This window comes from Sarcophilus harrisii, chromosome 2, assembly GCF_902635505.1.
Source record: "Sarcophilus harrisii chromosome 2, mSarHar1.11, whole genome shotgun sequence".
Classification (NCBI taxonomy): Eukaryota; Metazoa; Chordata; class Mammalia; order Dasyuromorphia; family Dasyuridae; genus Sarcophilus; species Sarcophilus harrisii.
In genome coordinates, this window is record NC_045427.1 from 408,511,671 (window position 1) to 408,524,833 (window position 13,163).

A 13,163-nucleotide genomic window follows, 5' to 3' on the forward strand; every position below is an offset into this window, starting at 1 on the left:
AATAAGAACGAAGCAATTTGTTCTGATTCTGAACAACTCCATTTCCTTTAACCCCTTTGCTAACCCATTGATCTCTTTGAATGCTCTTGTATAGAACGTATCCGGTATGTCTTCATCCTCCTTAATGTGAGGCGACCAAAGATAGACACGATAACTCTACTCTAAGGAGGAGCTGACTAATGTGGAACATAGTGGAAGAATTACTTCCTGCCCTTGGCATGTCATAGCCCTATTAATTCATCCTTGTCTCCTGCTGATCTTTGTCACAGTGGCATTATATTGCTGATTCACTGGGCTTGTGGTCAGCCGTGACATTTTACCCCCACTCCAAGGTCTTGATATTAAGTTTTGTGAAGCCCATCTCTTTTCTCAGCCCATATTTGTGATACTAATTTTTAGCTTTTTGAAGATCATCCTTTTCAACAAAGTAGTATAGATTCTCAAGTTACCCAGTGTCATTTGGAGGCTCCTATCTCATCCAGAGTCCCCACCTAATTTAATGTGCACTTCAGATTTGACAGGCATCTTTTTAAATCTTTCATCTGAGTCACTGACAAAAATATTGCTTAGAATGAACCTTAGAACCACACAGGCTGTTATATAGCATTATGAAATGGGGAAAATATTGGACTAAGAGCCAGAATATAGAAGGTAGAGAAGAGAATACTGAGCTAGCTATCAGATTCAGGATTTTATATAAACTGGTTGATCAAGAACAGAACAATTCACTTTAGTGAGCCTCAGTTTCCTCAACTGCCAAACAGGCATACTAAAATTATACTACCAGCTTACAGGGTGATTGTATTATAGCATAATGTAATATAAGGGCTGTCTAAAAGTTGTTCATTTTCCTGTCTTTCACACATTGATAAATCATACCTATCCAGGATGCCCTTGGATTTCAAGTCTAGTGTGATTCTTTCCATCAGCATGCTACTTCTTTGTATTAACTGCCCATCATTCATCTATCCTCCTTCCTGCTAATTAGTCATAGAAAAAAATCCAGGTAGTCTGGTCACAGAGCTATGTTGACTACTTCCTAATACCTATATATTCTTATAAGGACAGCAAAGTGGCTCAGTGGACATAATACCATCTTCCTAAATTCAAATAGGGCCTCAGGTATTTTATTAGTGGTGCAGTCCTAGGTAAGTCACTTAATCCTGTTTACCTTAGTTTCCATAAAATGAATTGATACCTTTGCCAAGGAAACACCAAATGAAGACACAAAGAGTTGGACAAAACTGAAATGACTGAACAACAAACATATTCTCATAGACAATTGCTTATAGATTTCCCATTTCAATTGTGTTTCTATATTCATTAATTTTTTTAATTGTTAGAATCTTTAAAATGGACATCTGATTATTGAGGATGAGGACTTTGTTGTAGAGATCTCTTCTTTTCCCAATCTAATGATCTTTTCTCAATTCATTCTTCCTGATCTCCCTGCAGCCTTTAATACCACCCAACATCTTCTTTTTGATATTTTTTTCTTTTTAGGTTTTCATGACACTTTTCTCTCTTAGTTCTTCTCCTACTTCTCTGATTTCTTTTTCTTAGTCTCCTTTGATTCATCTCCCTCCAGGTCATTCATGCTTACTCCTGGGCCTTTTTCTCTCTTCCTTCTGTGCTATTTCACTTAGTGATCTCATCAACTGCCATGGATTCAGTTGTCATCTCTATGCTAATAATTCTCAAATCTCCATATACAGTTCTAACCTCTCTGCTGACCTCCAATCTCACATTTTCAAATTCCTTTAAAATATGTCCAACTGGATGAGTCATAGGTTTCTTAAACGCAACAGTTCCAAAACTAAACTCATGTTTTGTCTTAAACCCTCTTCTCCTTCTGACTTCTCTTTTACTTCTGGGGGTGCTGTGATCTCCCCAAATACCTAGGTTTTAAACTTATGTGTCATCCTCGATTCTTCATTCTCTCCTCCATATCCAATCTGTGGCCAAGACTTTTTCATAATATCCCTTGCAGGTAACTTCTCTTGTTCACTTCCACTAGGCCCTTATCACATCGTGCCTGAATTATCACATTAACCTGCTCTTGGATTGTTCTGCTATAAGTCTTTTCTTATTCCCATCTATCTGACTCAGCTGTCAAAGCTAACTCTAAAGCACGAGTCTGACCATGTCACCCTCCTACTTATTAAAGACCATTGTGGTTCCTTATCATCTCCAAGATCAAATAAAAAATCCTATATTTGGTATTCAAAATCCTTCACAATCTCCTCTGTTTTCATGACCCCCCTCCTCCACCCCAGTCACTTTAGTCTCTACTCCCCTTCTCCTGTCCTCCCCCATTTATTCTGTGATTCAATGACACAGGCTTCTTTGCTATTCCTTGAATAAAACACTCTTATTTCCCAATATTTTTGCTTGCTATTATTATTCCCCATGTCTGGAATGCTCTCCCACATCTTCACCTCCTGGCTTGCTTTGCTTTCTTCAAACCCCAGCTAAAATCCTGCTTTCTTAAGGAAGCCTTTCCTTGTCTATCCCCTTTAATCATCTCCTATTTACCCATTATATAGCTTATTTGTACCTAACTGTTCTCATGTCCTCTTCCCCCTTAAACTTCAAACACCTTGAGAGCAGCAAGGAATGTTTTGTATCCTTAGTTCTTAGCACAATGCCTGGCACAGAGTGGGTGATGTTTACTGACTGACCAACTGTATCTATATTTATTGTAGTTAATAAGTACTTCACTAATTACTTCAACAAGTAATGAGTACTTGTTGAATTGAAATGTACCTGGAATTATTCAGTTCTTTGGATGGCCTCTCTGCTCAAATTCCTAAAATAAATTCTTTCTACCATAGCTAACACCCTTGCCCAGGAACAAAAATAGCTTATCCATAGGTTTTCTTCCAGTTCTGACTAATTGGTTTTCTTCCATGCCCTCTGCCACCACCATTCACAAACCAGCCTGACATATACTTTTCTTTCATGACATAAAGTAGGAATTTTGAATTATAGTGTCACAGGCAGCATGAGCAAGTAGAAAGAGACTAGGAGATCTGGATTCAAGTCCTATCTCTGACATCTTATGTCTGACACATATTGACAGAGTCCAGGCAGGCTCTTCTTTCAGTGCCCACAGGGAATTCTCCATGATTTCATGGTGCAGAACAGAGATTTTCTTCCCCAGGGGTTGTTTGCCCCAGTGAGATCATAGATCTAGTTAGCTTGTAAAAGACTTTAAATGTCAGACTTAGGAATTTGTATTTTACTTTGTATCTCAGTGATTCCAAAATATTTTTTAATATTTTAAAATATCATTTAAAAATATTATAGGATGTAGATGAGACTTGTGATTTCAGAGGTATTGAGAACTTCTCAGCAAGGAACATCCTTTGACCAGTGAAGGAAGCATTTTTTTTTCTTCTATACATATTTCCACATTTATGATGTTGCACAAGAGAAGTCAGATCAAAAAGGGAGAAAAAAAAAGAAAAAAACAAGCAAACAACAAAAAAGCTGAAAATACTACATTGTGACCCACATCCAGTTTGCATTCTCTCTATACACAGACTATATACTCCTCTCTCTATACACAGACAGCTTTCTTCATCACAAGTCCATTAGAATTGGTCTGAATCACTGGATTGTTGAAAAGAATCATGTCCATCAGAGTTGATCATTGTATAATCTTCTTGTTGCTGTGTGCAATGTTCAATTGGTTCTACTCACTTCACTTAGCATTAGAGGAATCACTTTCTCTGGAACTTATGGTCTTAGAGAGTTGCAAAGAGTATTGAGGGTGGACTTACCCAGACTATGAGAACCTCCTTTTTAATTTAATTTAATTTATTTAACTTTAAAATTTTATTTAAATTTATTGGTTTTTTTATTTGAATTTTCCAATGATATCAACATTTCTATGTACATTGGAAGAGGAGAAAACTATACTTAAAACTGCAGGTGTCTGTTGTATTGTTTTTTTTTTTCTTTTAATATATAATAAATTCATCTTGTCACTTTCAAGTTCCAACCTTCCTTCTATTTTCTTCTCATTAGGGTAGTGTGGATAGAGGAATGGTAGAGAAGAACCTTAATCATCATTTCCTACCCACCTTCAACTGAAAATAAAGAAAAGTAAAAGTCTTAGCACAAATATGATAGTCATAATTTCCCAAATTAGCCATATCCAAAAAATGTATGTTTCATTCTTTATCTATCATTTGAAAATTAGTGATTGTTTGTTGACTTGGTAAGGGAGTAAGTAAGGGAAGGAAGAAGAAAAATTGGAACTCAAAATCTTATAGAAATGAATGGTAAAAACTATTTTTTTACATATAATTGGAAAAATAAAATGCTATTAAAATAAAAAAAAAAGAAAACTGGTAGCATGTTTCATCATTAAGGACCCATTTTTGACATCAGATTTTTTCCCAACTCTCCCATATGATAATAATTGTATTTTAAATATCTTTTGAGACAATACATAATGAATGACACAAAACTTATAAAATCTATGATTCTTTGAAATGAATGTTTATTTTATTAATTAGAACAGGAGCTACATCCACTTGGAAAATGTATACATAAATGTGGAAGATATTGAGTCTATAAAATGTTTGTTTATTTATGGATTCACATATGAATGCATGACTACTTCCAATAATTCTGTGCCCTTCCTCCCCACCCCAAGCTTATTGTTCTATATGATAAGGATGGCCTTGTGAGATTCTAAAGATTTTTGAGCAGAGGAGTGACATGGCTAGAATTGTACATTAGGAAGATTACTAAAGCAGTTATATGAATGACAGGTTGAAGAGAGGAGAGGCTGGAGGCAAAAAAAAAAAAAATTAGAAGGTTATCTCATTATTATAGATGAGATCTGTTGATGAGGACCTAAATTAGGGTGATGGCCAGATATGTAGGTAGAAAGGCAAGGATGAATACCAGTGGTATTATAGAAGCACAAGGTAATTGGGCTTAAGTGACTTGCTCAGGGTCACACATCTAGGAAGTGTTCGTATCTGAGGTCACATTTGAATTCAGGTCCTCCTGATTTCAGGGCTAGTCCACTGTACCACCTCGCTGCCCCTCCCCTCAAGTTTTGATGAAAATAAGTCCAGAAATCTAGTTTATAGATTCAAATTCAACCCGTTCCTACCTTCTGCTCCATCTCCCTCAAAAAAAAAAAAAAAAATCCTAGGAGAGAAATAATTTCACTCAGCAGCCATAAGAGTCTGGTTGTTTCTGAAAGATGGAATTTGCCAAATATATTTTTATCATTCACCTAGACCTGAGCTGAGCCTGAGTGGGAAGAGAAAAAGGAAAGTGGGGATGAAGACAGTGGAAAGATGGAAAGATGAAACCAAAGAGGAAGTGTTACTCAATTATATAAATCTTCAGAAAGGCTGATTGTTGTCCTTCCTTGCCAATCCCCTGCCTCACCATGGAAAAGATCCTGATTGGATTGGAATCTTTAAAGGGGAAAATGACTAGCACCATTCAGCCCCATGGGGAAATGATGATTGAAATGTCCTGCTTGGCTCACCCTTGATGCTTTTCCTCCTTTCAGATTTGACATCTACCGGAAGGTACCAAAAGACCTCACTCAGCCAACATACACTGGGGCGATCAGTGAGTACCAGTCTAACTTCCTTTGCCTCCCTTGGTTCCTTTCAGTCCTCAATAGAACCACCCCTCTTTACCTGCCTCTTTTTTTTACTCTTGGGAATCACTGGGACTTGAAAAAGGAAAATAGGGAAAAGAAAAAGAGATTTTGTGCAATATGGTGACCAATTCTTAGCTGGAGAGCCACTTCATGGCCCTTTCAAAGACACTATGGGTGGTCTACAGAGCTCCCTCAATATTTCAAGTCCTGTTTAGAGAGATGGGCACTCTCCCCTGGAGGTCAGATTTTCATTAACAGTAAGGATTTTGTTAGTGGTCAGTATGTCCACAGTTGAGGCATCCTATTGACCAGCTGCCAAAGGTATCTGAGCCCTTCCTTCTATCCAGCATCTTAGTCATAGCCTCTGAAAGCCACTAACACTATGTACTATTTTGTGTCTTGGAGCCCTGTGTGGTCTTAGTGTTTCTAGGTGAGAGGATAACAGAAAACCTTTGATATATTTGTATTTCATAAGATCCAAAGTTGAAGAAAGGTCCAATCCCAGTTCATTAGTTACTAATGGTAGTGGTTCATTTACATGGGGCTCCAAAATGGAAACCTAGACCCAGAGAAAAAAGTGGATTTGGGTCATTTGGGGCCAGGATCATTTCTTTTCTCTCTGAACTCTTCAGAGTCTGGAAGATAAGGAGTGGTTTATGAAACTGAAGAAGTTTGAAGGATAGGAATTCAGGCCTTCCTAGCTACCCATTTAAGTGATGTCTTAGAATCCTAGTAGTGTGTGATTTGTAAGTGATGGTTTTGACAGAAACCAGGGCTATCAATACTGCAGAATCAGAGAAAGAATACCTGTGTATTAGGGAACCAAGAATAGACTTGAGTCCCACTCCTGGTATATCAGCAGAGGCCTTGGAATCGAAGGGAACGTCCCAGATCTGGTTTTTACCACTTTCCCTGAGTCTGCCTATGTCTTTGGCCATCTCAGACCATTCAGAGTCAAGGTACCAGAAAGCAGAGCAGTGAAGAAGTGAGGGGAAAGAAAGGCAGTCAAAACCTGAGCACTCCACACTCCTAGACCACATCAAGTCCAACCCTTACTTGCCCTGCAGTGCCTGAAATAATCTTAGCAGCTGTACAGACCAACATCTTTATTCTTCAGACAAGGTAGCTGGAGCCCAGTGAGGACCTATGTCTTGCCCAGATTCACTCTGACAGATCAGGACCATATTGGGACTAGAACCCCAATCTCTTGACAAATCTGATCTGTGAGGGAATTCAGTATCTGAGATAATAGCACTGGGGATAGGACAAAAGGTATAGTAGTACTTCTCTGTTCCTTGTGGCTACTTTAATTGTGTTACCTCACTCCTGACTAGTTCAGTGTCTTCCTCTTCTTCCTTTCTTCTATTTTTCATTCTTTCCATTCTATTTATTCTATTTCCCTAAAACTGAGTAGATTGGGTTGGGGAGGAGACGACAATGGTTAGGAATGGTGAGAGGAGGCAAATCATTCAATATTTCCTCTTCTTTCCCTTGTCTCTTTTCTCCCCCAATTCTCAATCTAAAGTTTCTTGCAAGTTTGAGGAAACATGGTCCTTATGTGTCTTTTCATTTTAGCCGCACAGTTGAGATAAGAATGTATTAACTTTCTTCATACACCTTGACTCATTAAATAATTCAGCAAACATGTATTAATGTCTACCCCTCAAAGGAAAGGGAGGCACATAACCCAGGAGAGGGATACAAAGAAAAAATGAACAATCCCTGCCTTCAAAGAGCCTACATTCTAATGAGTACATACAGCATATATACAGATAAGAAAATGGAAGATAATTGGCAGGGGAAAAGAGAATTAAAATGAGAAGATCAAGGGAAACTTCATAGAGGAAATGATGTCATTGGACAATTAAATTCAACAAACATACCTCTACTGTATAAACACCATACTAGCTTCTATGGGCTATGCAGTGATTAAATGAGACCCAGTTCTAAACTTTATAGAGTTTGTAATTTATATAAATTATTTATTCTTCCACTCAGAATCCTATACTAGTTCCCAAATAAAGTCCAAACTCTTCAGTCTATCATTCAGGTACTCGCCAGTCCCAGTTGGGTTATAGAGGTAGAGCTGAGAAGGACCTCAAAAACCACCCACATGAGCCACTTCATTTCACAGAGGAGGAAACTGAGGCCAGGGAACAATATATTTAATGGGATTTACAAACGGCTAATAGTAATAGTTCTTAAGAGTACATATAGTGCTTTTTACACATATCATCTTATTTGATTTTCATAAGAACTTTATGAGGAAGATTCTGTTATCTCCACTTTACAAATAATGAACCTAAGACTGAGAGAGAAATTATGTGATTTGCCCTGGATTGCACAGCTAGTGAACAATTAAAGCAGTATCCAAACTCCAGCCTTCTTGACTCCAGTACCACACTCTTTCCACTATTCCACAAAGCTGCCTCAATGCCTTGCCCTTGGTCAAATGAGTTATAAATATCAGGAGTAAAATTTGAACTCATGGCCTCTGACTTTAGGGCTTTTGCTCCTCCCACCATATTGTTTTACTTCCCTATATTTTATTAGAGGAAAAGTCATCGACTTTGGGTCAGTTCAGCTGAATTTTGAATTTGCCACAAACTTGCTGTAGAATTTTAATCAAATTTGGGATTTTCAGTTTCCAAACCTCCAAAATAAATAAGTCAGACTAAGTAATCTTTTAAGACGTCTTTATTCGGTGCTTATGTTGTTTGTCCCATGATTCTTGCTTTTAGCGTTATCTCCTATTCCTCACAAACTTCCACCTTGTTTTACTGAAATGAAATGTACACATGATGTGTTAGCTTCTATCTCTGGAACATGCATTGTTCCTCTGCTTTAAGTGCAGTTTTCCATTCTCCCCCTCTACTGTTGTCTACATTCCATACATCCTTCAAGTCTAAGCTCTTGGAAGAAGTCACAGAGACCAAAAGGAGATAAGATCTCTAAAGTTTTTTAGCCCAACCCATAGTAGGTGCATAATAAATTGATCCCTTTCCTTTTAGTAAGACAACTCACTGTAATGGATAGAGAACTGGACTTGGATTCAGAAAGTCTTGGGGTTAAGTCTAGTCCCAGTGTGACATTAGACAAGCCATTTAATTTCTCTGCACCTCAGTTTCCTTATGTGTAAAGTGAGGGTGATAGGGTTTTTGTTAGATTCAAATAAAATGATAATAATCAACATACAATACTTTCCCCCTCTTTGTTTATCATCTTTATTCTTTTTTTAACTTTTAACCATTTACTTTTATAAGATTTTGATTTCTGATTTTTTTGTGTGTGTGCAGTATGACAAATATGGAATATGGAATATTGAGAATAATTGCACACATTTAACTTACATCAGCTTGCTTGCTGCCTTGGGAAAGAGGGAGAAAGGTGGAGAGAGAAAAATTCGTAACACAAGGTTTTGCAAATGTGAATGTTGAAAACTATTTTTGCATATAAAATAAAAATAAAGCAAAATGAAATTAATAAAAATAAAATTTAAATAAAAAAAAAGAGATTTTGATTTCAACTTTTTTTCTTTCTCCCTCTTTCTTCCCCCTTCCCAAGATAGCAAGCAATTTGATATTGGTTATATACAATGTATCACACTTTTAAGGCAGATTAAAACTTGCTTTGCTATTATTATTATTCCCCTCCTGTAAATTCCCATAACTTTCATTGTCTGGGCTTAGTCTAGGATGGGGTGAGGTGGGAAGCACATCTAAATCTCACCAACAATTTCAATAAGCATGTGGTGTTTTAATTGTTTGAGCAAAAATGTCCATCGAAATTGTTGGATGAATGAATCTTATCGTGACTGTGACACAAATGCTAGAGGGTTTTGAGCTCTCTAATGGCAGAAGGCATAGGGTTGGAGATTTTAGGCCTTTTCTCTGTGAAATGTGTTGTGTAGCAAAAGGCACTTGGGTATAGATGTAAAGAGAGACAGTGCCTAACATCAGCTCCATCAAACTGCTTGATTGATAGGGAGGCAATAAGGGCATTATAGAAAGACTCCCTCATTCTTTACAGTAACTATTTCAATAACTTTTCCACTCTCCTCTTGCCACCAATGTTGTGCCTACTCCTACACTTCCAGCAGACGATCTAGCCTCCTACTTCACTGGGAAAATTAAGATTATTGATGTAAACTCCCCCTGCTTCCTTCATTTCGTCACAATTTTTCACCCTCTTTCCTTTCCCTCCAGTTATAGAAGAAAAAGTACTGCTCTTCATTAAGACTAATGCCCCATCTCTGCCTATAATCCCATCCCATCTCATCTCCAGGTCTCTGCTCCGAGTCATCTTTTTGAAATGTCTTGAGTCTCTCCCTTGCTATTTATATATTTCCATTTGCTTTTAAAATGGTCCTGGCCATGAAGGGAAAAAAAAAACAAAAAAAAACCAAACTCTTTCCCTGATCCATCTCTCCAACCTCTCTTTGTTTTACATTGCCAAGTGTCTCAAAAAAATCTGTAGCCAATGCTTTTACCTGCCTACTGAAACTATTTTCTTGGGGTATTAATGACTCTTACTTTCTTTTTGGTAGGGATAAAAAATGTTTTCCAGAATAGCTTGCTGATGATCAGTCTAAAACTTTTCATTTCTTGGAGGTTTTCTTAATGATTATCTATTTATTAATGATTAATTAATATTGGAGTCTTTGGCTTCTGGGCAGTAGGACAGTCCCATAATAGGGTTTTAGGATAAGTAATTATATTAACCTCATTGACTGTGTTGGTCCCATTCACTTTATAGCAAATTTTCTTAAAATGAATATATTTTTTGAGGAATTAGTAGGGGATCTTTGAAGAGGGGGAATATTTAGAACCTTTATCAGATCACAGGGATCTTCTTTGAAGATTTCTTTTTATACCAAGTAGGATGTAAATTCCTAAAGGACAGGAACTGTCTTTTTTTTTTTAATCATATTTCTAGAGCCTAGCATGATGCTTTACAAGTATACACACTTACCATATTTGTTGAAGTGAATGGAATAGACAAGGGGCAGCAAAAAAATTGCCCCTGGTGATTCACCTGCTATTCATTCCTTCACAACCATAGTGTAGGGTGGGGTGGGCTAGGAGCAACAGCTGAATCTCACCAGCAACTTCAACAAATATTTGGTATTTTAATTGAGCAAAAATGTCTCTTGAAATTGTTGGATGAACGAATCTTATTGTGACTGTATTACCAGCTCTCTCTTGGAAGAAGGCACAGGCTTGGGAATTTCAGGCCTTGTCTCTGTGAAATGTGTTTTCTAGAAGGAGGCACTTTTAAATATTGAACAGGATAACAGCACCCTAGGACTGTGCTCTGTTCCTAGAAAGCTCTTAGAGCCAGAGGCCAAAACCCTGCTCTGTCACTTAACTGTACAATTTTGGACATATCAGTTAACCTCTCTGAGGTTTTGGTTTCTTATCTGTAAAATGAGGGGATCGAGAGTTAATCTTGTCTCTTCTGTTCACCAGCATATTTCCACGTGCGCACAAGATATTTCTATCTCTATGGCCCACCAGAATTTTGCCCCAACAGAGGTCATTTTTGTTGCTCTTCCTTCTTTTGTTCTCCTTATCTCTGGCAGCACCATTTATCCTTTTCCCCATGTCTGAAAACTTTCCATTTCTTTCTGTCCAATAAGTTAGCAAATCTTGTAGATTCTCTCTTTATATCAGGGGTCCTCAAACTACAGCTCGCGGGCCAGATGCGGCAGTTGAGGATGATTATCCCCCTCACCCAGGGCTATGAAGTTTCTTTATTTAAAGGCCCACAAAACAAAGTTTTTGTTTTTACTATAGTCTGGCCCTCCAACAGTCTGAGGGACAGTGAACTGGCCCCCTGTTTAAAAAGTTTGAGGACCCCTGCTTTATATAGTCTTATATCCATTTTCTCACCTCTGCCATGTTACTATCTGCTTAGACAAATGTAGCAATCTATTAAAGATCTTCTCAGGTCCCCTCTTCAACCATTATACCACTGTCAGAATAATCTTTTTTTTTTTTTTTTTTTAATAGATCTTGTCATGTCACTCTTTTGTTTAAAAATCTTCAGTGATTCCTTATTGGCTATTAAACAAAATTCACATTCTTGTATGATATTCAAATTCTGACTATACATTAAGAGTGGATTCGTGCTGCCTCCACAGACTTCCTTGACCCCTTTGGGTATAACCTTGGCCCTTGTATCTCCCACAGGGTTTCATTTTAAACCTCCCTTTGTCAGGTATTATCACCTTCATTTCATCTCCCTCTTCTAGACTGAGTTCCATGATAGCAGGATCTGTCTTGTCTAAGTTCTGTATATCCCCAGTGCCTCCAACTTAATGTTTTGCACATAACAGATGCTTGATAGATGTTGATGTTGTAGCTATTTGTATATATACCGACTGGGTCATAAGTTCCTGGAGAGTAGGGACAAATTCTTCTCAGTCTTTTTCACAGTTCTTGGCAGATGGGTATCCAAGACATATTTTTTGAATGACTGGTCAGCACCATGAACAACTTTAGGGATAATGTATAGTTTTGTCCCTCTGGGGACCAGGGATTGAAGGAAGAAAGGAAGGTGGAAATTTCTGTTCATTTCATTTCTTCATTCCCCACCCTCACTCTAAATCCCCACTCACTTTCTTTCCACATGAAACTTCCTTCAAAAAGGAGTTTGCCACCACATCAGAATCTGTTTAAATTTCTTTGAACCCTAGTTTCTTCATCTGAAAATGGAAATAATAATATCCACCTATATCTCTCAGAGATTGTTTTGATGATGGAATGATATATGTAAAATGCTTGATGAAATATCACAGAATCTGAGTTTGAAGAGACTATATTAATTGTCTAAACATACCCTTTCATGTGTTTTGACTCCAATGAAGCTTGTGTCTCCTTTCTCAGAAGAATGTTTTTAAATGAATTAAATAAAATGCCTAGGATTGCAAAGAAAACTAATTATGTTGAGATACAGAAACTCATGGACTCCAGATACACTATAACTCCTAAAATACTGCAAACATATCCACACTTACTTGCTTAAAGGACTATGGAATAAAGTAATAAAAAGAGCACTGAATTTAGTCAGAGGATTGTATGATCTTGGTAATTCACTTCTTAAGCCTCAGTTTCCTCATCTGTGAAATAAGGGTATTAGACTGGATGGCTATTGAAATTTTTTCCATCTTTAACAATGGTCTTTGATTCTATGAAATTCCATAGACTAATCTCAGAGGGTCAGAGCTCAGAGAACTGAGCAATTGTTGACTGTCAGGAATGCAGGAGTTATATCAACAAAGGTATACATCCAGCTGAGCCTGATTAAAATACATCTGTAAGGAAATATCTAATGAGGCTTTCCTGTTCTGCATTGCCGTGAGCCAATTCCAGAGCACTTCCATTGGGTCCCAGCCCATGGCATCATCAGCCATTCTCCTGATGTAACTTCCCTTGGTGGTAACCAACCCTGAATGGAATCTGAGTCAGTCTCTGACTCTGGGAGGCCAGTCATAGATCACTAGATTTTTGACCAAAAATGG

At 37.6% G+C, this 13,163-nt stretch overlaps 1 protein-coding gene across 1 annotated transcript in view; it reads left to right on the forward strand.

Moving 5' to 3' along the window:
* Nucleotides 1-13,163, forward strand: part of ERGIC1 (endoplasmic reticulum-golgi intermediate compartment 1) — a 138,764-nt gene that overhangs the window by 67,357 nt on the left and 58,244 nt on the right. Inside the window, exon 2 of the mRNA XM_003756837.4 lies at nucleotides 5,546-5,607. Coding sequence (XP_003756885.1) covers nucleotides 5,546-5,607 — 62 coding nt within the window. The remainder of the gene's footprint in view (nucleotides 1-5,545; nucleotides 5,608-13,163) is intronic.